This window comes from Lactuca virosa, chromosome 5, assembly GCF_052849685.1.
Source record: "Lactuca virosa cultivar CGN04683 chromosome 5, Lactuca_virosa_CGN04683_v6, whole genome shotgun sequence".
Lineage (NCBI taxonomy): Eukaryota > Viridiplantae > Streptophyta > Magnoliopsida > Asterales > Asteraceae > Lactuca > Lactuca virosa.
In genome coordinates, this window is record NC_136430.1 from 357309412 (window position 1) to 357336237 (window position 26826).

The 26826-nt window shown below is 39.6% G+C and overlaps 2 protein-coding genes and 1 non-coding gene across 3 annotated transcripts; 2 read left to right on the forward strand and 1 right to left on the reverse strand.

Annotated features, from left to right (window-relative positions):
• Positions 1 to 3890: 3890 nt before the first annotated feature.
• On the reverse strand, positions 3891 to 5138 carry LOC145113491 (uncharacterized). The gene has a single exon (XM_079049569.1). It carries the CDS (start codon positions 5136 to 5138, stop codon positions 3891 to 3893), a length of 1248 nt encoding a protein of 415 aa, XP_078905695.1.
• A 1068-nt stretch (positions 5139 to 6206) lies between these two features.
• Positions 6207 to 6313, forward strand: LOC145117988 (small nucleolar RNA R71). Its single transcript, XR_013712975.1, has one exon. It is a non-coding gene; the product is annotated as a small nucleolar RNA R71 (small nucleolar RNA).
• Positions 6314 to 13937: 7624 nt separating this feature from the next.
• LOC145113492 (uncharacterized) lies at positions 13938 to 14375 on the forward strand. Its single transcript, XM_079049571.1, has one exon. It carries the CDS (start codon positions 13938 to 13940, stop codon positions 14373 to 14375), a length of 438 nt encoding a protein of 145 aa, XP_078905697.1.
• Positions 14376 to 26826: the final 12451 nt, after the last annotated feature.

A 26826-nucleotide genomic window follows, 5' to 3' on the forward strand; every position in this document is an offset into this window, starting at 1 on the left:
TGCTTCAAAGTTTTCGGACATGATCATAATTTGATCATAAATTCCCAATCTCCACGCGAGCTCAGCGATGCTGCATTGGCGCAGCTCCCCCCAAGACAGAAAGTAATGATTCCTGCATTGTAATAATCACTCCCACCTCGAAAGGAGATGGTGGCAAAAAACTCCCAGCATAGTTCTCGATAAACCGGTTCTTGAATCTTGAACAACCGACTCCAACCATCACAAATTATTGTCATCCCGTCATTTTGGAATGACTTGACCAAATAAGGGGTCAACTCTTCCTCCCGTCCGGATTGTCCCATCCAAGACAGTCGATTGTGTTGGGGACATATATTTCCTTTCAGCGGAGTGTTTCCAGCTTGTTCTTCGCGCGAGCAAGTGAGGATTTGGAGGTTATTCGTGGAAAAGTTAGCCATGGGAGGTCCCCATGGTCGCCTACCCTTGAACTCTGTCTCCGTATAAACATGTTTCCTGCAAAACCAAACCAAAAGAAAACCACAAGCAAAACACAGAAACATTAAAAACATCAAAATTCTGGGCATCTTCAGCGCGGACTCGTCGAGTCCACGAACTGACTCGGCGAGCAGGATGAACTGCGCGAGTCCAAACCAGTTCGGGTAAATTCAACCGTCCAAATCTATAAATTAATCCAGGGGTTTGCTTTGGTATGTTCACTAAGCATAAATATATAAGAAAATTTGTTTAAAACGACCTAATTTACCAAGAAATCGAAACCCTAAAGTCCAAGTTTAGTTAAAATTGGGATTTTTCAGAAATTAAGGATATAACTCTACCAAAGGTCGAAACTTTTAAAAGATTAAGAGTGAAAATGGTTACCTTTTAGTTGGATTTGTAAGGAAACGGAAGAAATCAAGATGAGAGCTTGAGAGAATCTTGCTCGTCGTGTATGGGCGGTGGCTGTAGGAAGTGTTGAAAGTGTTTTACAATTAGGGTAAAAACCCCTTATTTACAGAATGTAAATTTTTTTTTTCGGGTAAATACGTGGACTCGCCGAGTAGATGTACCTACTCGCCGAGTAGTAACGCGATTCCGCGTTTAATCGGGATTTCTTAAATGGACTCACCGAGTAGGTTTAGGGACTCGACGAGTCTTTCATTCTGTTTGATAAGAATTTGAGTTTTTAAAATTGTATGCCACCAACCCCACACTTGTGCATTGCTTGCCCTCAAGCAATCATCATAAGCACAGAAGAAGATTGATAAAAGCAGATCCTAAGAAAATCTAAAATAAAAATGAAAAATAAAGGAAAAAGAAAGCAAACTCTAAACTCGGGTTGCCTCCCGGAAGCGCTTCTTTTTAAGGAGTCATTAGCTGGACTCCTACCCGCTTTAAGTTCCGGTAGTTCCTCCTAGAAGCATCCCTTCTTCAAGACCTTCATCTCTTGGAATTCCTTCTACATATCTATTCACTCTATGTCCATTAACCTTGAAAGTAGTTCCGTCTCTCGATATAAGCTCAATAGCTCCATGTGGAAAAACTTGCTTCACTATAAATGGACCATCCCATCGTGTCTTTAGCTTGCCCGGGAAAAGTTTGAACCTTGAATTGAAAAGTAACACCTTTTGTCCTTCATGAAAGTCCTTATTACCCTTTAATCTTTTGTCATGCCAATTCTTTGTCTTTTGTTTGTATATCAAGGAACTAGTGTTGGCCTCATGTCTAATCACTTCAAGGGTATTCATTTGCATCAACCGGTTGGTTCGAAGTTCAGCCAAATCAAAATTACACATCTTTAAAGCCCAAAAAGCTTTGTGCTGAATTTCAACCGGTAAATGACAATTTTTTCCATATACTAACCTATATGGTGTAGTACCAATAGATGTTTTAAAAGCTGTTCGAAAGGCCCAAAGTGCATTATCTAATTTATCTGACCATTCCTTTCGATTTCCTCCAACCGATCTTTCTAAAATCCTTTTTAATGTCCGTTTCGTCACTTCAGTTTGCCCACTAGTTTGTGGATGATAAGATGTGGAGAACCTATGATGTACCCCATACTTTTTCAACACTTTGGCTAATCGATCATTTGTAAAGTGAGTGCCCCGGTCACTAATAAGAGCTTTAGGAACTCCAAATCTTGAGAATAGCTTCTTTAGAAATTGCACCACCACCCGAGCATCATTAGTTGGTAATGCTTGTGCCTCCGCCCACTTAGACACGTAATCGACTGCCACCAAGATATATTTATTCCCTTTGGACATTGGGAAAGGTCCCATAAAGTCAATCCCCCACACATCAAATATTTCACAAATTTGAATACTATGTTGGAGCATTTCATTTTGGGATGATATATTCCCCGCTCGTTGGCACGAATCACATTCTTTGACAAATTGAGTAGCATCTTTAAAAATTATGGGCCAATAAAACCCAATATCGAAAATCTTCCTAGCTGTGTAGTGTGCTCCATGATGTCCCCCGGCGGGCCCGCTATGACACTGTGCCAAGATTTCTCGACTTTCTTTCCCGAATACACATCTTCTTATCATTCTGTCTGCGCAGCTTCGGAAGAGATACGGCTCATCCCAAAAGTAGTACTTGATTTCTGAAAAGAATTTCTTCTTCTCTTGGCGGGTTAAGTCTTTTGGAATGTATTTGGTTGCTAAGTAGTTAGCTATATCCGCAAACCATGGCACTTCTCCGGATACTACTAAAAGATATTCATCGGGAAAATCGTCTCCAATATTGTTTTCTTCCAACTCTTCCAAATGCCGGTTCTCTAATCTTGACAAATGGTCGGCAGCTACATTTTCCATTCCCTTTTTATCGCGTATTTCAGTGCCACACTCTTGTAAAAGTAAGACCCAACGTATCAATCGGGGCTTAGCATCTTGTTTAGCAAAAATATACTTTAGGGCAGAATAGTCGGTAAAAACTATCGTCTTGGATAAGACTAAGTATGGTCGGAACTTGTCAAATGCATATACCACTGCTAGCAACTCCTTATCGGTAGTAGTGTAGTTCTCTTGAGTTGGGTTCAAAGTCTTGCTTGCATAGTAGATAGGTTGAAAATGTTTATCAACCCTTTGTCCCAAAACAGCTCCCACCGCATAGTCACTGGCATCACACATAAGCTCAAAAGGAAGATTCCAATTTGGGGCTATCATAATAGGAGTAGTGGTTAATCTTTCCTTTAATAACTAAAATGCTTCATGACATTCTTTAGAGAAATCGAATGGAGCATCCTTCAAGAGCAATTGAGTCAATGGTCTTGTGATCTTCGAGAAGTCTTTAATGAAGTGACGATAAAATCCCGCATGGCCAAAAAAAATCCTTACCCCTTTTACGTTTGTTGGAGGGGGTAACTTAGCTATTGTGTCAACTTTTGCTCTATCCACTTCTATACCCTTCTTTGAAACTTTGTGACCCAATACAATTCCTTCCTTTACCATGAAATGTCACTTTTCCCAATTAAGGACAAGGTTTGTCTTCCCACATCTAGCTAGCATCAAGTCCAAATTAGATAAGCAATCGTCAAAAGATGACCCGAACACCGAGAAATCATCCATAAAGACCTCCATAAAGTTCTCGATCATATCATGAAAAATGGCCATCATGCACCTTTGGAAAGTAGCTGGTGCATTGCATAACCCAAAAGGCATGCGTCTATATGCAAATGTTCCACTTGGGCATGTAAAAGTGGTATTCTCTTGGTCTTGTGGGTCTATTGGAATTTGAAAGTACCCCGAAAACCCATCAAGAAAACAATAATATAAATGGCCGGGGAGTCTTTCGAGCATTTGATCGATGAATGGCAATGGAAAGTGATCCTTGCATGTGGCATCATTCAATTTCCTGTAGTCAATGAAAACATGCCACCCGGTTACTGTTCTTGTTGGAATTAACTCGTTATTTTCATTGGCCACCACCGTCATTCATCCTTTCTTTGGTACCACTTGCACCGGACTCACCCATGGGCTATTGGAGATTGAGTAAATGATTACGACATCTAGTAGTTTAACCACCTCCTTTTTCACAACCTCTTGCATGTTCGGGTTAAGTCTTCGTTGGCGTTGTACTACAGCTTTAGCTCCATCTTCTAAGTTAATCTTGTGAGAACAATAAGCTGGACTAATTCCTTTTATGTTGGTTATTTGCCATGCTATAGCACCTTGCCTCTTCCTTAGTACACCCACAAGGCTTTCTTTCTCATGTTCGGCCAAATCAGCGACTATTATTACAGGTTTTTGTTGGCCATCTTCAAGAAATGCGTACTCCAAGTGATCTGGTAGTGCCTTAAGTTCAGTTTTCGTGTTCTGAATGTTGAACACGTCGAGTCCAGTGAGGGGACTCGTCGAGTCCTTCGTAAAATCCGCGACTGATCGGGTTTCTTCGAATGGACTCGTCGAGTCTGTCGAGGCGACTCGGCGAGTCGGGTGTTCTGCACTTCTGATTAGATCATTATACTCAGCTTCCTCGAGCAGTCTTTCTAATTCTAGCAGGTCTCTTTCCGCATCAAATTCTTCTTCATGTGTGACGGTGGACTTGTTTGGCTCATCTTCGTTCGATTCCTCCATCAACTCTTCTAACATGTCAATCGAAAATGTTGTGTCATCGCTATTCCTTGGAAGGTTCATAGCTTGATCAACTCCAAAAGTGACTGATTCGTATCCTACCCGAAGGGGAAGTTTAGAATCTCGCATGTCAACTATAGCACTTGCGGTGTTAAGAAAAGGTCTTCCAAGTATTATCGGGACTTGAGGATCTGTTTCCATGTCTAAAACTATAAAGTCCACGGGAAACACGAACTTATCAACCTTCACCAATAGATCTTCACATATTCCTCTCGGGAATGTCAACGTTTTATTTGCTAGGTGAATCGCCATTCGAATTGGCCTTGGCTCCGGAAGATCTAATTTTTTGAAAAATGAGTATGACATGAGATTTACACTTGCCCCTGAATCGGCCAATGCATAAATGGTAGCTAAGTTTCCAAATTGGCAAGGCAATGTTAAGCTTCCCGGATCACCCTTCTTCGTAGGTAGTTTGTTCAACATGGCAGCTGAACAATTCTCATTTAGGACCACTTTCTTCACCTCTTCCATCTTCTTTCTATTAGTTAGAAGCTCCTTGAGGAATTTGGCATATTTCGGAATTTGTGTAACCGCCTCTATGAATGGCATATTAATCTGGAGAGCCTTTATGTGTTCTAGAAACTTCTGGTAGTCAACTTCATTTTTTTCTTGTCTAGCCCGAGCCGGAAAGGGAAGTGGAGGCTGATATGGCTTAACAGGAGGCTGGCTTTGCTGTTTAGGTGGGGGACTCGTCGAGTCCGTAACGTCGACTTGGCGAGTCGGATCGGGATTCTATGATTCTTCACGTTCTTCTTTACCCTCTTGCACCAGCTTAGGATCTTCTTGCTGAATAGGGGCCAGAGGAGTTATAATCTTCCCACTCCTAGTTGTCACGATATTTATATGTGCACCTTTCGGGTTACTTTCGGTATTACTAGGAAGTCCACCCAGTCTTCTCTCATTCACTTGTTGAGCAAGTTGCCCCAGCTGCTTTTCTATGTTGAGAATAGATGCTTGCTGATTCCTAAGCAAGGCTTATTGATCTTTCATCATAAGTTGGTGTTCTCTCAACATATTTTGTTGATCTTTGAGTGTAGCATCGGCATCATTATGTCTTTTCTCGAATGCGGCCACGAATCTTGTAAGCATGTCTTCCAAATCTGATTTATTTTCATGCATCGGTTCCTCCTTTTGATAAAAGCCTCTCTCCTTTTGCTTATACTTTTCCTCCCTTGTCTTTTTGTACTCATCATAAGGTAGCCATTCCTTTTTTGGTTTTCGCCAATTGTCATCAAACCTATCACCACTTGAATAGCACACTTGCACCTTCCGATTCCCGTTCTCGTCAAGATTACAATCTTTAGTTAGATGAGGTCCTCTAGAGTTTTCACAACCCACTCTAATAGCGTGGATGGATTGGTCCATCTTTGTCATTTTTCGATCCATGCTTTCCAATTTTGCCATCATTGCTGCCATGTCATCAGTAATAGAGTTCACCACCCCTGGAGTCAAGTCATTTCTTAGGTTATGATATTCTCTAGAGTGTTTAGAGAATTCTTCAATTAGGGCCTTTATCACCGGGGGTGCTTTCTTTGTGAGTGGTCCTTGCGAATCAAGGAGTTTCCTAGTTGTCACATTTACTCCATCATAGAAAATGGAGACTCTTGTTGGCTGTTTAGATCGTGATGTGGGCAATTCCTTAGTAAGCCTTTGTACCTTTCCCACGCCTCATATAGTGACTCTCCAGCTTGTTGTTCAAAATTAGCTATGGCTTTCTTCAACTTGGCTATTTTTGAAGGAGGGCAAAACTGGTCTATGAATTCTTCTTTCATTTTAGCCCATGTAGTGGTGGATCTTGGGGGAAGTGATTTCAGCCAATCCTTTGCAGCTCCCTTGAATGTGACAGGTAGCATACGAAGCAAGACAGTGTCGCGAGCCACATTAGGGACATTGAAGTAGTCGGCTATGTCATTGACTTCGTCAAGATGCTTGTATGCGTCTTCATGATCGTTCCCGTAGAGTGGAATCTCCTTAAGTTGAGCAAGTATGTGGCCTTTAAGTTCAAAGGTGGCAGTTGCGGGAATCGCGGGTTGCACGAGTCCTGGGCCGGTGTCGTCACGCATCCTTTTCTTCCATTCACCCATGGGAACTTCATTGATGTTAGCCATAGGGTCAGCTAGTTCGCCTTCTAAATCGCTTCCTTCTTCGGAGTCGGTTTCTTCCCTTTCAGATTCGTACTCGGTCTCTTCGTTCCTTGGGTCTTCGCCTGCTACTGAAGAGAAGCTGGATTCCCCTTCTTTCTTGCTCTTTTTCTTACTAAATACTAATTTGAGATTCTTTAAAGGAGAATTCTTCGATGTTGCGGTTTCTCCTACGGTCTTGCCTTTGTTTTTCTTCAAAGTTGCCTCGGGTCTTCAAGTGGTGGAACCAAAGGTGTACCTCCTCCTCTGGTCATAAATGAACTACAAACAGAAAAGAGAACACACGTAAAAAGAACAAAAATAAAAAAAACGAAATTGGAAATCAACTATGGACTCGCCGAGTAGGTTCGAATGCACTCGGCGAGTTCACGGCTTAAACAGAAAATTCTCCTAAAAACAGAAAACTATCAAAACTTAAACTAATGACTAATTTACTAAAAAAATAACTTTGTGCAAGATAATTCTCACATAAAGGATCGATAAAACTAGAAATTAGTGTTAATTTTTGAACCATTCCCCGGCAACGGTGCTAAAAACTTGATGTGTGTTAAACTAACTAGTTTTATCCTACTTTTAATTTATGAATTTGACACACAAAAGGCAGTGGACTTGTCAATTGGTAATATGAATTAGCAAGTAGGGTATCGAACTCAAGGAATGGAAATTAATCTAACTACCAGAATTATCTAAACAATTAGTAAAATAGAGGGGTTTTCTCTAGTTTTGCAAGACTAGAAACTTAACTAAAAACTTAACTAATCAACTAACAGCTGAAAACACGTAAAAACCAACTAAATTCAATGATCAAAAGGGTTTCTGTTTAGGTTCGATTCATTTACTCCTATGGTTAATTTTTATAGTAATATAATGGATTAATTGTTATTGGTTACCGACTAAAGTGATTAGATTCACATACGTTATTACCAATCCTTAGAAAATAGATTAATTTAAGCAGTGATCAAGTGGTTAAACTAATAAATTTCCTAGTTTAATTATTCGCATTAAATAAGACTTGTAATTAGCTAATTAAATTGGTGATTCAATTAACCTCTTGTTGATGGTGTATCACACAAGCTCACACATTAATTTACCCATTCTCTAGTTAATCCTAGTTTCATATTCATTAATCCTACGCATATATCAATGTGTTCACATAAATCATATGAGATAAGCAATTAAGAGATGTTCATGCAGCTTAATTACTTAGCAATTAACAGAAAATAGTTATGGTTAATGCATAAGGGTCTTTAACAAGCTTAATTTAATAAGATTCACCACATAACAATTAATCAAAAGATTAAATTAATCCATAGGAGCAAACTTGTCTACCCTAAACAGAAACTAACGAAATTAGTTCATAATTGCAGTAGATAAAAAACTAAAAACGAATTCAAACAAGCTTAACATAGTTCTATTCAAAGGTAAAGTGGAAAATTAAACCTAAGTTGCCTTAATCTTCTTAGAATTGAGGATTAGGATTCTTCTCACGTTCTTCAGATCTCCAGCAGTCTCCTTAGTTGCCAAGTAATCTTCCCAAAAGCCAGAGAGAGTTTTTGGTTCGGAATTCACCTCTATTTATAGTTTTCCGAAAACAGAGGCTACTCGTCGAGTAGCACACCGACTCGCCGAGTCCCTTCGTAGAATCCGTATGCGGCAAGGACTTTGTGTATTGCTTCGCGAACATTCGTGCCTACTCGTCGAGTAGACGTCCCTACTCGCTGAGTACTTCATGAATTTGGCTTTTTCCTTCTTTCTTCAATTCCCGAGCTTCCGGATGCATCTCCTGCGTCCTTTTGCTTCCGCGCATATCTTTTGGACTGAAAATACAATTTAAACACAATTAAGCACCTTTTGTCCATAAATTGCAAATAAATAGCCAATAAATAATAAAAATCTATACTAAATATATAGCTAAATATGCACACATCAAAGTTCTACCCGTATCATCCCCAGTTAACGTTAGATTAATTTGTAAGTCAAGCTACGCCTATTAATTATAAGTGCAACTTTTAATTATAGTCATAGTCGTTATTATGAACCTATAATTAAGCTTTATCAGTGATTCCAAGTCATTATACTGATTGATCTACTTACGGTAGTGATTTCTAGGCTGGATTTACTGAGGTGTTTAAAGTGGAATTTCTAAACAATATACTATATATACCAAACGGACCCTACCTCCGATATGATCCTACCTGGTTATTCCTTACTTGATAGATCTTGATGTAGACATTAGGATTATTGAGGAATCTAGACTATCATTATATAGTCGCCATGATTATGAAACTAGACAAAGATGTAGCGTTATGTACTTCTAGGTCTTTTGGAAAAGCGTTAAGGCGGAGTACTGCCCTAACTTCGAGTCACCTACTTTTGTCAGGTGAGTATGTAGTTACTTTCAAAAGCATAATTTAGTAAAAGTATCTATTAAATGCTATATGTTTTGTTTGTACTCTGTGCTACTTGTATACCTATAATAGTACTATGTACTAGGAATGTACTGGACATAGTTTGCCTTTTGTATAAGTCTGGATTTTTTATAATAAGACGTGCATAAGGTGTTTAGTTCCCAATAAGTTGGAAATTATTCAGGTTTCATTCTGGGGTAGAGTGTGAGATCAGAGCAGAGTGTGGTAGTCCTCTTCTTTCTTTGATGACCAGAAGTGGTAGGTCCAGATCAGACAACTGGCAAGTATGTTTTGGTCATCGGCCAGAGTAGATGACAACACTTGACTATTCTAGGCAGTATAATGAATTATGTTGCTAGTGTGGACTTATAACCCACCGACGTACATAAAATATTTATCAATAACTCTGAACATTGGTTGCCTTTAAATGACTTACATTGGCCATGTACTCCCCTAGCTGTGTAGTCAACCACATACTTAAACAATTTATTTGGTATGCTGATTCCTCTAGATAATCTTTGTCTTAGGATTTGTGAGAATCAGTTGGGCTGGCTAGAATGTCTTAAGGATATTTATGTCAAATTGTATATACCTATATTATTTTTTAATAACTGTTTGCAGGAATGATATTCTGATTTATTATCATTAAATTGTTATGGGCTTGAAAACCTCTACGCATCTCACCAAGTTTCCCAAACCTGACCCACTCATTTTATGTGCATCACAGGTAGTGGATGTAAGGCTGTTGAAGCTTAGTTAGGATGTCGAGTGAAATAAGAGATGTGTCTGTTATAGTATTCCGTTATAGTATTCCAGGACCTTTTATATCTTTACGCTGTAATGTATGTTTCCATATGAACAATGACATCCTTGGAATTTTAATATAATGAAATAACTTTGGTTATCTGAACAATGTTTTATTTAAACTGGGAACTTCCGCGTCTCAATTTAAAAAAGCGTAAAGAAAAAGTTTTAATTGGTTTTGAAAATCGGGGGATGTCACAGTTGGTATTAGAGAATTAGTTTAAGCGAACTAGGAATTTAGGAAAATTCTAGATTTAAACTTAGATGCTAAGTATGATCGGTGAGGTGTGTGATAGATTACTTTAGGATAGATGCCTTAGTTTCCTTAGGATAAATATAGGAAGATGCCTTAACCGTTAATTTTATATATATATATATATATATATATATATATATATATATATATATATATATATATATATATATATATATATATATATATATATATATATAAGTAAAATATCACTATCGTAAAACTTCTCGCCTCTACGACAATAGAACGTCATGACAATCACTACGAGCGGTAGATTCGTCAATAACTAAAGAGGTCCAACACCTCAGAACGTCGGAGCATCTTTCGTTCAAATACCGATGAATGAAGCTCGAATAATGATGCAGGAGATGCTCGATTAGCAATGACATGAGTTTAGGAAGATCTTGGCTCAAGAACTAGCTAATGCTGGAGGAGGAGCGCCTGTGATCAACGAGCTGGTGGTTGTTGAACAAGTCAACAGCAGACCAATCCCTTCTCATACATATATGGTCCATGAAGAAAATGATGACTCGAAAAGTCATCAAGGACCAGAGCGACTAGAGATCCAGATAAATGATGAACCAAGAGGATATTGCAAGTATAAGGACTTCACAAGTTGCAAGATGTCATCATTGAACATGAAGGAAGATCCAATGGGAGTAATGGACTAGATGTCGGAAATGAAGATGGATTTTGTCACATGTGGTTGCACTGGAAAGATTCAAACCACCTATGCTGTAAGACAATTCAAGGGATCAACAATCCGTTGGTGGAACATGTTAGGGAAGACGTTAAGCCCCAAAAAGCTGTTGCAACCGACATGGGAAGAGTTTTTAACCCACTTCAAGAGGAAGTTTTGTTTAGTTGAAGATATGTTGGAGTTGAAGAATCAACTCCTAACATTGGAGAAGGGAAGCATGACGGTTGATAAATACACCGATGCTTTCACTAATAAAATGGAATTAGCACTGCGTGTGATCCCTGACGAACTGGCGAAGATAGATAGGTACTCCAAGGGATTGCCACAGGAGTATTCTGTGTCGGTTAAGCATGCACCAACTTTTAAAGCAACTATTCGAGTTGCAAAGTCTGTGGAGAGTATGATAAAGAAAAGGACCGCATAAAGAGTTGAAGTCAGTGAAAAGAGGAAAGTTGATAAATCCTTAGTAAAGAAGAAGAAGAAGAAGTTTTCAAAGTCAAGCAACAAGTCTGGGAGCAGCCAAGAAGGGAAGTGGTGCAACCATTGCAAGAAGAAGCATTTCGGCGATTGCGTCGTCTGCTTCAAGTGCAAGAAGCCATGTAATATTTCTACAAATTGGCCATTAAAAGGAAAGGCTTGTTTCAATGGTGGGGGAGAGGGGCACTTGAAGGAGGAGTGCCCAAATGCTGAAAAGTCAACCCCAAGGATCATGCCACCAAAGCCCAAGGGTCGAAGCTATCAGATGACCCTCAATAAGGTTGCACCACCCTGTTTCGAATCGTTTCATAAATCGGGACCGTGACTCGAAGATTAGTTATCATAGGGCTTCGGGACTTGAGGAAATAGAGGTTTAGACCCCTTTGGATGTGGATAATATAGATGAGGTGATCCGAGGGTTCGGTTGGTGCTTTGGAGCCCAAGGGTAAAATAGTAAAGTGGCGATGTGGGCCTTTTATGAATTTTGGATTTAAGTCTGGAAAGTTTTAAGGAAAAGGATTGTTGATAGGATTGTAGAGCGTCTCATTACCTTTCCGTGGATATAAGAATCGTCGAAAATGGAGTTGGGGCACAAAAGTTATGGTCATCGGAAGATTGATCGTTAAGGAGCATGTCGTGTACGTTGGGCGTACAAGGAATGTATGATGGGTGTACATGGCTGGAGTGATTGCAAAGGCTCCTTCGCGAAGGCTGAGCATACCATATGTACGCTGGGGATTCGCGACTTAGTCCTAAACCCTAATTTAGGGTCTTGGGCCCCTATTTAAAGGCCTTAACTCATTCTCAGACCCTCTTATCTTCAGCCTCCATCCCATTTAACTCTAAGTTCGAAACCCTAGCCTCTCTTGTGTGAATTTCAAGCCTTGGTGTGATTTTTAGTGTGCTTTGGAGAAGAAGGAGATCTTGTAACAAGCATTTCTTGGCTTAGAGCTTGTGGATCCAAGCTCTAATAATCTTCATCAACTCCCAGGAGGTATAAAGTTTCTAATGTGATGAATCTATGTGTTAGATCTAGTCTAGGGCTTGTTTTGGGGTTATTATGGTCCCTAAAGTCATTCTAGTGAGTATAAGATACTCCAGGAGCTTAGCATGTTAGATCCTAACATTTCTGAGGTTGTTGGGGCATAAAAATGTCATCTTGATGGGTTTTGATGGATCATGCTAAAGTTGGTGTTCATATTATGGGTTTAGTTGGATAAAAATGGATTTTGGGTCCAATTAAGACATGAAAAGGAGTAAAGTTGGCAACTTTATGGATTACGATCTTATTTAAAGGTTAGATCTGAGTTTGTACGTTTTGGTCTTAAGCATTACGTGCTTAATGAAAGTTTCGGTCACCTGGCGGGAACGTTGGGCGTACGTATGTGTACACTCAGCGTAATGCATGAAGTCCCCGTCCTTGAGCATTAGCGAGTTGTACCTTATGCTTTAGTGGTTCGCACGCGGGGCGTATGCCATAATCCTTCTTTTGGGCCTTGGGTCTTTTGGAGTTTGGGCCATGGGTTGTTGGATCAGATATGTGAGGGGTAAAATGGTCTTTTACCCATTAGAAGGATAGGATTTGGTTTGGACTTTGGATTTTAGGAAATGAACTTCATTATTGATTAAGGATAATTTGGTTATGTTCAGCGTGAGGATTTTGGTAGCAGCAGCGCGTGTGTTCTGTTATCTCAGATTTAGGTGAGTCTCCTCACCGTACCCGTGGGCCGAAGGCACCAATGTCGACACACTAGATCTGTTATGCTGGTTTTCTTTGTGATTCTTGCATGGTATGTTGGGCTAGGCCCATTGTATGACGGGCTAGGCCCATTTGTATCCTGGGTTAGGCCCACGGATCAGGAAGGGATAGGCCCAATGTATGTTATGTAGGATGTTAGCTATCTTTGTGACTCTTGCATTTGTATACTGTGCTGGGCCCATTGGTTTGGAAGGGGTATGCCTATTATGGTGGGTTGGGCCCAATGTGAGGGTTAGGCACAATGATATGTATGGTATGTGGTATTTTGGGGAACTCACTAAGCTTTGTGCTTACGGTTTTGTGGTTATGGTTTCAGGTACTTCTGGTTCGAAAGGGAAGGGCTCGACTTGATAGCAGCGCATCCACCCATGTTACCGCAACTTCATGATTTTGGTATTGCACTCTGATAACTATTTTTCCTATGATATACTTTTGAATGTTTGAAAAAGGGATAAATGGTGTTTATGGTTAAATTAAAAATAAAATTTTTACCTTATAACTTTTGGGATGTTACAGAGGCAAAGAAAGAGATCGACGTTGCTTCAGGTACATTCTTAGTTAATCAAATTCCTGTAAAGATATTATTTGATTCTGGAGCAGATCATTCATTTATATCACATGAATTTGGTAGGAAACTTAAGTTATCATCACTTAGGCTAAGTACTCCTATCTTAGTAAAAGTATATGGTGGTAGGAATGTATCTGTTAGCAATAGATTAGAGGTCGTAACTATTGACTTGAACGGAAACAAGTTTCGTCGAGAGATTTTTCCTTTTTAGTTAAGTGAGTTCGACGTGATTCTCGGCATGGATTGGTTGGGAGATAACATCGCGGACATCCAATGCGGAAGGAAGATGGTGCGTATTAATGCCCCTGGGAGAGAGCCATTTTTGGTTTACGGTGATAAGAGTAGAGTGAGACCTGGAATCATCACCATGATGAAAGCCAGAAGATTCCCATCCAAGGGATGTTCATCATTCTTGGAATACGTGATAGATGTGAAGAAGGAGAAGAAGGAAGTGACTGATATACCTGTGGTGCGAGAGTTTCCTGAGGTATTCCTAGACAAGTTACCGGGATTACCACCAGAAAGACAGGTAGAATTCAGAATCGACTTATTGCCAGGCACAACACCTATTGCGAAAGCAACGTATTGTTTATCATATACGAAGATAATGGAGTTAATGACACAACTCCAGGAGTTATTGGATAAAGGTTTTATAAGACCTAGTTCATCATGCTAGGGAGCTCCAGTACTGTTCGTAAAGAAGAAGGACGGTACTATGAGAATGTGTATTGACTATCGAGAGCTAAACAAAGATACGATAAAAAATAGGTATCCTTTACCTAGAATAGATGACTTGTTCGATCAATTGCAGGGAGCAACCGTTTTCTCTAAAATTGATCTCAGATCAAGCTATCACCATTTGAAGATTAGGGAGCAAGATATTGAGAAGACAACCTTTAGAATAAGCTATAGGCACTATGAATTCCTTATTATGTCCTTTGGAAAAACAAATGCTCCAGCAACATTCATGGATCTGATGCATCTAGTTTGTAAACCTTTTCTCAATAAATCAGTAATAGTGTTCATTTATGATATCTTGATTTACTCCAAGAACAATCAAGATCCTGGTAAGCATCTCCAAGAAGTACTGGATGTCCTTAAGAGGGAAAAGATTTATGAAAAGTTTTCCAAGTGTGACTTTTGGATACGGGAGATACAATTCTCGGGTCATATAGTTAACCGAGAAGGCATTATGGTTGACCCAGCAAAGATAGAAGATGTGAAGAAATGGGAGAAGACAAAGAGTCCCACTAAAATTTGTAGTTTTCTGGGATTGGTAGGTTACTGTCGAAGATTCATCCAAAATTTATCTTCTATCGCAACTCCATTGACAGCCCTGACCAAAAAGGGAGTTGCGTATACTAGGAACGAGAAGCAAGAAAGAGCTTTTGGTGAATTGAAGAAGAGGTAGTGTAAAGCACCAATCCTTGTTCTACCAGAAGGAACTCGTGACTTTGCAGTTTTCCGTGAAGCTTCTAAGATTGGATTGGGATGCTTCCTTACCCAACGGGACAAAGTAGTAGCTTACGCCTCAAGACAGTTGAATCCCCACGAGCAAAATTATCCAACTCATGATCTAGAGATTGCAACAGTTGTTTTTACACTAAAGATGTAGAGCCATTATGAAAGGACCCTTTTTCTTCCTTAACATTATTACTCCAAAACATGTTACATGCATATTCATAAACAATATTTTACACTGATAGTTTAATTACAAAAGACTGGATACAATCCGAATATTAAGATTTTTACAAAATTATATATATATATATATATATATATATATATATATATATATATATATATATATATATATATATATATATATATATATATATAACATAACTTCCCAGGAAATTATACACTAAATACAAAAGCTATAATATAATCTATTCTACATCTTCTACTATTATATGACTATATTGGATGCTTATCACCTGCAATAGTTAAAACATTGAGAGGGATAAGCGGGTGACGCTTAGTAAGTTCAATAACATTTACAATATGACCGAAGCAAAGAGGGACAAAGAACAAAAAAGGTATATGTGTATCATATGACAGGCTTTCCATTTCAACAAATGATCTGATGCAAAGATTTACAATCAATGAGTAACAACAATTTCAATACTTGATATACATCAATAAGACTTCAGTCCAAGTGGCGCAGAAAATACAATTTCAGAATATCATTTTGCTAGAATACACAGGCTTTCAGCCCTATCTTAGCATTATGCTAATGCAAAAGTGATGCTTATGCCATACACTTCATGGCCAAAGGCTACATACCAGTACCCAAGTAATGCTTATGTCATACACTTCGTGGTCAAAGGTATAGCTCATTATCATAATAACACAGGAAAGCACATTGAACATATAACACATAACATACAATTGTACTTATATTGAACTCACCGTGAAATAACCGAATGATAATATGATAATTTGGGCAACACTTCGTCTCTAAAAATGATTTCTGTGACGAAACCGGGGATTTTTGTTGAAAACCGGTCCTTGCGCGGGTAGCGTTTCAAATTGAAAATATTATTTTTCTCAGGTCTTCGGGGCGTCGGGACTTGCTTCGGGTGTCGGGGATGTTTCCTAGTCTTCAGGGAGGTTTAGATAGGCTAAATATAGAATATAGAATGAAAGAGTTTCCAAAATTGTAAAACAAATCCGGAGACCTCGCACCCATTTTATAGGTGGCTGAAGCCTCAGAGTATGCTGGGCATACGAGGCGTGGCACCTGCTCCATTGCCAGGTCTCGGACGTGTCATCCATGCGAGATATGTGGCTTTACGTGAAGGAAGTGTCGACGTGGCTGGTTCCGGATCGGTTACGTGTGAAGTACGCTGGGCATAGCCTCATGTACGCTGAGCGTACGGCTTCGGATCAACCTCGAAGTTTTTGTCAAAAATTTCAACAATTCGTATCTTTTGCATACGAGCTCCATTTTTGACGTTCTCTATATCCACGCGTAGGTGAAATTATACTCTACAATTTTCGTTTAGACTCCGTCGGCTAATTTTGACTTCATTTTTAAAGTTATATTTTTAACAGGCAGGGACAAGAAAAGTCCGTTAAAAATTCATAACTTCTTCATCTGACGTCCGTTTTCGTCTGTCTTTTTACCGTTGTAATACTATTAACGAGACATTCGATTCTCGTTTAGGTTGTGTCGGCTAAAAATCACTCGATCTTTATTTCGAGTTTTTAGTTGTATACTTCTATACCGAAACTTAGAAAAATCATAACTTCCGCATACGAAGTCAGATTTTGACGTTCTTTTTATAAAACTTCTCGGTTTAACGAATACTACAACTTTCATTTAGATCACTAAAGCTAAAAAACAGTTTATCGAAAACTCACTTTTTACGCTAAATAGTGTTTTGCCGGTTTTGTCGCGGATCTTCGATTGCTCATAACTTCTTCGTTATAACTCGAATTTCGATGAGGTTTTCGCCTAAATGTTACTAACGAGATAATCTACAACTTTCAATAACATTATTTTTATTTATTTCCAACTTTATATTTTCGTTAATTTCAATATTTGACTTTTGATTGGAATCTCATAAGACTTCCAATACTTTCCAAATGATTCTAAACATAGTTTTACTTCAATTCTTCATAAAATTATCTTGTTAGAACTCATTGCTCAAAACCATATATTATTTAATAATAATATTCATTTTTAAACTAACAAAACACGATAACTGAACGTGTATGTTACAAATACCTCCTCCTTTTGAGGATTTCGTCCCCGAAATTACAACGATTTAAACAAATGGGGATATTTCGCTCTTATCTCATTTTTATTTTCCCATGTATAATTTGGGCCTCTATGGTGTTTCCACTTTACAAGCACCAACTCCACTCCTTCATTACGTAGATTAGTCGTTCTTTCGTTTACGATCTCTTCAGGCTCCTCTACATATCTTAACTTATTATCCAGTTTCACCTCGGATAACCGAACCGATTCATCATATATGCTTAAACATTTACGCAGATAACTCACATGAAACACATCATGAATACCTGCCAAATCTTCAGGAAATTCCAAGATGTATGCTTGTTTACCAATTCTCTTTATGATTTTGAAAGGACCAACAAATCTAGGCCTTAGTTTTCCTTTCTTTCCAAATCGCATAATGCCTTTCCATGGGGATACCTTCAGCATTACGAAATCACCCACCTGCAATTCTATGGGTCATCTCCTTTTTTCTGGATAAGACTTTTGTCGATCCTGAGTCGCTTTCATTCTTTCTCATACAATTTGAATCTTGTCAGTGGTATCTTGAATCAATTCAGGGCCTCCAAGGATTTTCTGTCCTACTTCACGCCAACATAAGGGAGTACGACATCTACGTCCATATAGTGCTTCATATGGTGGCATTTTGATTGAAGCGTGGTGTAACAAATCGCTATTTCAAACCTATGTAATAGTATAGGTCAATGTGTATTTCTTTTTATAATAATAAAGAGAAATTTTAGCATAATGTGCATATTTACATAATTGACCCTCAAAAATAAATTATTTAGCAATCTCGATTGGGATGAACCAAGTGTTAGAGATTGTAACAAGGTTTCTAAAAACATAAAGAACACTAAAATCCGAGTTATAACGAAGAAGTTATGACCAATCGAAAATCCGCGAGAAAACCGGCAACACACAGTTCAGTGTAAAACCTGAATTTTCAATAAAAGGCTTTTTAGCCTTGACAATCTAAATGAAAGTTGTAGTTTATGTTAAACCGAGAGCTTTCATAAAAAGAACGGAAAAATCTGACTTCGTATGAGGAAGTTATGATTTTTCTAAGTTTCAGTATAGCAGTGTACAGCTAAAAACTCGAAACTAAGATCGAGCGATTTTTAGCTGACACAACCTAAACGAGAATTGAAGGTCTCGTCGGTAGTAGTACAACGGTAAAAAGACAGACGAAAACGGACGTCGGATGAAGAAGTTATGAAATTTGAACGGATTCCCGTCCCGGTCTGTTTAAAATAATAATATTAAAAATAAAGTCAAAATTAGCCGACGAAGTCTAAACGAAAGTCATAAAGTATGATTTTACCTACGCGTGCATATAAAGAACGCGAAAAACGGAGCTCGTATGCGAAAGTTATGATTTTCGCAAGTTTTGGCACAAAAATAAAGAAAAATAGAAAAAAACTGGGCAATTTCGCATGTGACACGTCACCTCGCACGTGGCAGCTGCTGAGTGGACCGAAGCCATGCGTGGCACCTCCTTATTCGACCAACTCCGCGGTCCAATCCTACTCGGACAGCGTCGCATGAGACACCCCGGAGACACACCTCGGATGCTGCCTTCGCACGTGTCCTTCTTCTATTGGACCGAAGTCCGGTCCAATCCGAGCCAGCCAGCAGCGAGCCTCCGGTCCGAAGAAGCCCCCTCCCTTCGCCACTTGTCCGATGCATGGCAGCCTCGCATAGCCTCCGATCCGAGGCTTCGGCCTATATAAGGCATGCGAGGGTTCCGAACAAATTTACATTTTTCACCCCTAATTTCATTCTCTTTCACATTTTCCACTTCCACAAACTCATATACAACCCCTAAAGCCCTGGTATCAAGTCTCGAACCCTAAGCAAGCCTCGAAGCCCCGAGATTCCCCAAAAGTAACCTCTCTCCTGTCGAAACTCTGCCCAATTTGAGCCGGTTTCTCGGCCAACAAACTCCTTTTCGTGAAACGAAACTCCGTCCAATTCACCACCTATCATGTGAGTTCATACCCCCGTATTTTCATAATTTCTACTGTTTTAAGGGGGGGGGGGGTATACAAGCATAACACAAGAACTTTGAGTTATAAAATCATGATAAAATAACATTAAATTATCCAAAAATACTCAAAACATCAAATTCTTTTATAATCTTATATTTTCCCCCAAAATTCATATTTGTATATATATGTGTATATAAATAAGATTTAAAAGGCTTAGGACTGATAACTCATTCTGGGTCCTTTTCCTTGTTTGGATGTGGGCTTATAGTTCCAGTTATTTGTCCGAGTGTCGTTTAAATTTTACTTGTATATGAAATTGTGTATGTATATAAATATAAAAGTTATTTCATCAATTCAAACACCTTTGTAACACGTTGAGCAAGGGGTTACATGCTAAATACAGTTATATACACATTCAGAAAGTACATATAAATTATAATAGGTATAATTTATACATAGAACAATAATTCATGATACAAGAATAAACAGTCTTACAAGAAACTAGGGTTTTGATATAGAACAAATCAAGGTTTACACTTATCAAATACATGTTTGAAATACTAAATCAAGAACATACTGTCAATCATTTATTTCAGAATAATTGGGTTTTCATAACTAATATACATGTAACGTTTATATTCTTTTTATGAGACATTCAATTCAGGTTGTTTAATTCATTTTAGACAACCAAGGTAAAGTCCTGACATTATAATCAGAATCTCCAGCCTCGGGGATCGAAACAAGTTGTGTGTAGATCTATATCGGGATTGACAACCCCGCACTCAGGTTGCTAGCTACAGTCAGCCATACACGCCGATGAGTGGCAATTGTTATCAACAGTTTAAACTCCCACAAAGCGTTTGTTTCAGGCCATCCGTCGTAGTATGGTCATAAGAACTCATTAAAAAGATATTAACAATACGTTAGTGTATAAACAAGTAAACGAAAGTACACCTCCAAAGTACCAGTTTTCAGAATACAAACTACAATGGTTCAATACAGTTTTCAATAACAGCTGGCGGAGCCAGGCACACTCTCAGTTACAAGTTTTCATAAAGGAATACAGATACAAAACATTGATACAAAGAGAACGGTTTTATGGGAATAAAACTACTTTTCATATACAACAGAAAATATAAGATTTTCTGGAACAATTTACATATACAAGATACAGAGATACTCTTTCAAATATAAACACTTATGCACTCACTCAACTTTATGTTGATACTCTCTTTTCAAATTACTTGTATTCTCAGGGAAATAATACATAGGTACTCCCCGAGCTTTTTGAGAAGATGGAGCTTTGTTGAGTCATATCTTCTTTTGTATAACTATATTTTGGTTCAATATACAATGTTTGAGCACATGTAAATACTTATACCTATTAAATACAATGGTTGTTTGTACTTTGATTACTATGATGCATGTGTTGTGATACTACAATTCAAGTCCTCCACCCCCAGACGTTTCCGCCGTCTGGTTTGGGGGCGTGACAGATTGGTATCAGAGCAATGTTTATAGTGAACTCAGTATATCAATCCATAAAATATATACAAACTATAAATACATCGGGGCAAGGAGCTCTGACTACAAGTATACTTTTTAAAGATTTAAGTATTTTTATAAGAAGTATACTAACACTCATACCTACAAGTACAGTATCACAGTCATAAGAACTTAAAAGTATTTGGATGTTGAGCACTATAGTCAAACCTGGGCAGTTATGTAATCATATCTGGAATTAATATAGCCTGATCAACTATATTGATTTGAGATATGATGAACATGTGTTTGGGAGTGATACTGGTGTTGTGACATGTCTAAAACTTACCCTACATATTCAGAAGAACTATAGAATAGAATACAAAGATTAAAATACTATGGAGAGTATTTTACTAACTTTACTTCTAATACAGAACCTATGGCTGAACCCAATTTACCGGGAGACCCCTACAATCCACAGAATGCAGGCTGGATCACAGACTCAGACGAAGAACCCTTTGAGGACAGCGAATCAAGTGGTACGGATACAGAGCCACAAGTCTGCAACCCTGGGGAGCGTCCCCTGAGGCAAGAGGAAGCAGAACCCATACCCGAGTGGGGTCAATACATAAACTATTGGAGTCGACAAGACGGTCAACGCCCTCCTTACGGAATGGCACGAGGTTTCTTCAACGTCTCTAGAGGAGGAACCGCTGACAGAGCTCTTCCAGTTATAGTGAACCGAATAGCCCGACAATTCGATCAATCAAGGATGTCGATCAATCGGATCCAAGAAGTGAATGCAGTTGCGCAGGCTAACACTACAGATATTCTTCATCTTGACGAGATGCAAGATGACACCCAGCACCATACTGAAGCCCTTCAAAGGCAACTTAATGCTGCTGAATCAGAGATAAGAGAACTGAGGGAGCATCAAGCTGCCCAAGAGAGGCGCTGGAAAGCACAAGACGAAGCGGAACCTAGCAACCGTCGTAGAGGTCGCTGCAAGTAGTGTTCACACTACTTCCACTTTCTACCTTCTATATCGAATGTATATACTACTTTTCACGATATGTACAAAACCGAGTATCAATAAGACAATAAGCACTTTACTTCAACAAAGAGTTATTACAGTTCTCATAAACATCCTATTCCAAAGTTTTGGATTACAGAAATGTTCCAGTATTATTTTTCATGCTTTCACTAAGACCGCGGAAATGTTATTTTCGGTAGGTCGGTTTGATGTCGACACTTTCTCAGTATTGGGGTATATTATAATTCTGATTTCAGGTCAAGTTTCCGGACCTTATGTACTTGATATACCAATACAGTCGACATATACAATCATACCCTTGAAAAATAGCCATTCAATTTCATATTATCCTGTTGCAAGTTGTACTTGCAGTGGATTTCTATTTCCAATTCTTTACATGATTCGTGTTGAGTTAAGTGTTTTGTTCAAAGATATCAAATTCATATTCATTCTTGATATCTTACCATCTTTTATCTTTTAACTTGTATAGAAAAGATGCCTCCTCGTAGAAATCCAAGACGTGACAATGAAGCACCGACGCCACCACCACCTCCTCAATTCGACCCCGCTATGTTCCAAGCGGCGGTCACGGCGGCTGTAGCGGCTGCCATGTCTCAAATCAATACTCCTGGTGCTAATGGGTTGGGAGCTGGTACACGTCCTTCTAACCATGGCGGGAGTCATGAGCACTCGCGAGAGTGCACTTATAAAGACTTCTCGAATGCCAAACCCATGACTTTTAATGGAACTGGGGGTGTAATGGTTTTAAGGCAATGGATTGAAAAGACAGAAGCAATCTTTGAAATTTGCTCCTGTTCGGAAAGTAGCAAAGTAAAATTTGCTGCTTGTACTTTCTCAGATAGGGCCCTAACATGGTGGAATGGCCATGTTAAGTCACTAACTTTGGTAGTGGCTAATTCAATGAACTGGGAGAACTTAAAAGCCATGCTGATGCGGGAATACTGTCCGCACGGCGAAATTCAAAAACTTGAGTAGGAGTTCTGGGGTCTTATCATGGCCGGTGCAGACATAACAACTTACACGAATCGGTTCTGTGACTTGGCAATTCTGTGTCCTGAAATGGTTGCTCTGGAGAGCAAAAAGATCGAAAAGTATATTTGGGGACTGTCGCCCCAGATACAGGCAAGTGTCATTGCCTCTAGACCTGCTACCTTTGACAGTGCCAAGGAATTGGCACAGTCACTTATTGACCACGGAAATCGTCAAAATTCTGTGGTTACTGCTCCAGAACAACCTAAGGAGAACAACAACAACAACAGCAAGAAGAAGGTGTGGAACAAGAGGAAGGGCAAATCTCTTCTGGAACCTTCAAAGAAGCAACAAGTAGTGGCAGTCCATGCGACTACTGTACCTGCTACCATACCTACTGCCGTACCTGCTGCTGTCCCTATTAACCTTGCACCAACAAAGCCCTATGCTGGTACCCTCCCTAAATGCAACAAGTGCAATTTTCACCACAACGGAAATTGCCAAGAAATGCAGTGCCGTAACTGCAACAGGAAAGGGCATACTGCCCGATTCTGTAGAATACCACACCAACCACTTAACCAAGTACCTGCCGTTGGAGTAGGCCGAGCATGCTACGAATGCGGTGATGTGGGGCATTTCAAGAAAGATTGTCCAAAGGCTGGAAATGCCGGTGGAGTTGGGAGAATACTAGCCCTGGGTCATGAAGAAGCAGTGGCAGACCCTGCAGTGGTCACGGGTACGTTCCTTCTCAATAATACTTATGCATGTATTCTATTTGATTGTGGTGTTGAGAGGAGCTTCGTGAGCCATAATTTTAAACATCTACTAAACGAAACTTTCACAGTAGAAATGGCTAACGGGAAATCTGAATCCACCAATGATATATGCATAGGGTGTATCCTTACCTTGAATGACTTGTCTTTTCCAATAGACCTTATGTCGGTCTCTATCAAAAGTTTTGACATCATAATAGGTATGGATTGGTTGTGCCCCAACCATGCCGACATCCTATTTTATGAAAGAGCTATTCGTTTGAACTTGCCAACTAACAAAACTCTTATTATCTATGGCGACAAACCTGGAACTAACCTTCGGATCATTTCTTGCATCAAGGCACAGAAGTACCTTCGCAAAGAGTACTATGCTTTCTTAGCTCACGTCGTAGACAAAAAGCAAGAAGTAAAAGATATCGCGAGCATTCCATAGGTTTGCAACTTTCCCGATATTTTTCCCGATGATCTTCCAGGAGTACCTCCCGAACGACAAGTCGAATTCCGAATCGACTTAATCCCTGGAGCTACCCCTGTAGCCAAATCCCCCTATCCTCTTGCACTTTCTGAAATGCAAGAATTATCCAGCCAACTTAACGAACTCCTTAGTAAAGGTTTCATAAGACCAAGCTTCTCACCATGGGGAGCACCGGTTTTGTTCGTAAAGAAGAAGGATGGATCATTCCGCATGTGCATAGACTACCGCGAGCTAAATAAACTTACCATAAAAAATTGATATCCTTTACCTCGCATTGACGATCTGTTCGACCAACTTCAAGGTGCGAACTACTTCTCGAAAATAGACTTAAGATCCGGGTATCACCAGTTACGGATTTTGGAGGAAGACATTCCCAAGACCGCGTTTAGAACTCGTTATGGTCATTACGAGTTTATAGTGATGCCATTCGGATTGGTGAATGCACCTCCTGTGTTCATGGATCTAATGAACAGAGTGTGTCGTCCATTCATGGACAAGTTCGTCATAGTCTTCATCGACGACATCCTTATCTACTCAAGGAGCAAGGAGGAACATGGCCTACATCTTCGTCAAATATTACAAACCCTTAGGACAGAAAAACTCTATGCGAAGTTTTCAAAGTGCGAGTTTTGGATTAGGAAGGTTGAATTCCTAGGTCACGTGGTCAGTTCAGAAGGAATACACGTTGACCCCTCCAAAATCAAAGCAATTGAAAACTGGCCAGCACCCAAAACACCTACAGAAATCCGTCAATTCTTAGGTCTTGCAGGCTACTATCGCAGATTCATCCAAAATTTCTCCCGAATCGCTAAACCACTTACCACCCTAACGCAAAAGGGTGTAACTTTTAGTTGGGGAGAGAAGCAAGAAGCTGCATTTCAAACGCTCAAACTAGCCTTGTATAGTGCACCGATCTTGTCTCTACCCGAAGGGATAGAAGACTTTGTAGTATACTGCGATGCTTCAAATCAAGGGCTTGTGTGTGTACTTATGCAAAGAGGAAAGGTGATCTCCTACGCCTCACGACAACTTAAGACGCATGAAGTCAACTATACAACACACGACCTTAAACTAGGAGCGGTGGTATTTGTTCTGAAGATCTGGAGACATTACTTATATGGCACGAAATGCACAATATTCACGGACCATAAAAGTCTCCAGCACATCTTCAACCAGAAAGAGCTGAACATGAGACAACGACGATGGGTGGAGCTACTGAACGACTACGAATGTGAAATTCTTTATCACCCTGGTAAAGCAAATGTAGTAGCTGACGCCCTTAGCAGAAAAGAATACTCGGGTCGCCGAGTAAAGTCGTTGACCATGACAATCCATTCACATCTGTCCACACAGATCAAAGAAGCTCAACTTGAAGCCTTGAAACCCGAAAACATGGCAGGTGAAACTCTGAGAGGAATGGATAAGAACTTCGAAGTCAGGGATGATGGAATCTATTATTTCATGAACCGGATCTGGACACCAAAGTTCGGTGGTTACAGAGACGTGGTTATGAATGAAGCACACGAAACCCGATACTCCATTCATCCAGGTTCAGACAAAATGTATCTGGACCTTAATAAACTATACTGGTGGCCTAACATGAAGGACGAAATCGCTACCTTTGTGGGCAAGTGCCTTACTTGTGCCAAGGTCAAGGTAGAGTACCAGAAACCTTCAGGTTTATTACAACAACCTGAAATCCCTGAATGGAAGTGGGAGCGGATTACAATGGATTTCATAACCACATTACCCAAGACTTTTGGGTGGTTATGATACTATTTGGGTAATCGTCGACAGATTAACCAAATCCGCACACTTCTTGCCAATAAAAGAAACCGACAAGATGGAGAAACTAACCAGAACTTACCTCAGGGATATTGTTAGACTGCATGGTGTACCAATATCTATTATTTCGGACCGAGATAGTAGATTCACCTCTCGTTTCTGGCATTCTTTACAAAACTCTTTGGGAACTAGGCTGGACATGAGTACAGCCTACCATCCACAAAGCGACGGACAAAGTGAGAGGACGATTCAAACTCTAGAAGACATGTTGCGAGCTTGTGTGATAGACTTTGGAAAAGCATGGGATATTCATTTACCCCTTGTTGAATTCTCTTATAACAATAGTTATCACACTAGCATAAAGGCTGCTCCATTCGAAGCCCTCTATGGTCGCAAGTGCAGATCCCCTCTGTGCCGGGCTGAAGTGGGTGACACACAGCTAGCTAGAGGTCAAACTCCTGACAGTGCTCTCACTGGTCCGGAAATCATTCGAGAAACCACCGAGAAAATCATACAAATTCGGGAGCGACTTAAAGCTTCCAGAGATAGACAGAAAAGCTACGCTGACAAACGAAGAAAACCCTTGGAATTCCAGGTTGGTGACCGCGTCTTGTTAAAGGTCTCACCCTGGAAGGGCATGATACGCTGTGGAAAGCGTGACAAATTGAGTCCAAGGTACATAGGACCCTTCGAAATTCTTGCTAGAATTGGTCCTGTAGCTTACAAACTTCGACTACCCCAAGAACTAAATAACATTCATCCTACCTTCCACGTTTCAAACTTGAAAAAGTGTTTATCTGATGAGACTCTTGTGATCCCACTCGAGGATATCGAGTTAAACGAGAGCCTCAAC

Excerpts from the sequence above, each read along its gene's own strand:
- LOC145113491 (XM_079049569.1), bottom strand. The coding sequence starts at position 5,138 with ATGCCATTCATAGAGGCGGTTACACAAATTCCGAAATATGCCAAATTC.
- LOC145113492 (XM_079049571.1), top strand. The coding sequence starts at position 13,938 with ATGGATTGGTTGGGAGATAACATCGCGGACATCCAATGCGGAAGGAAG.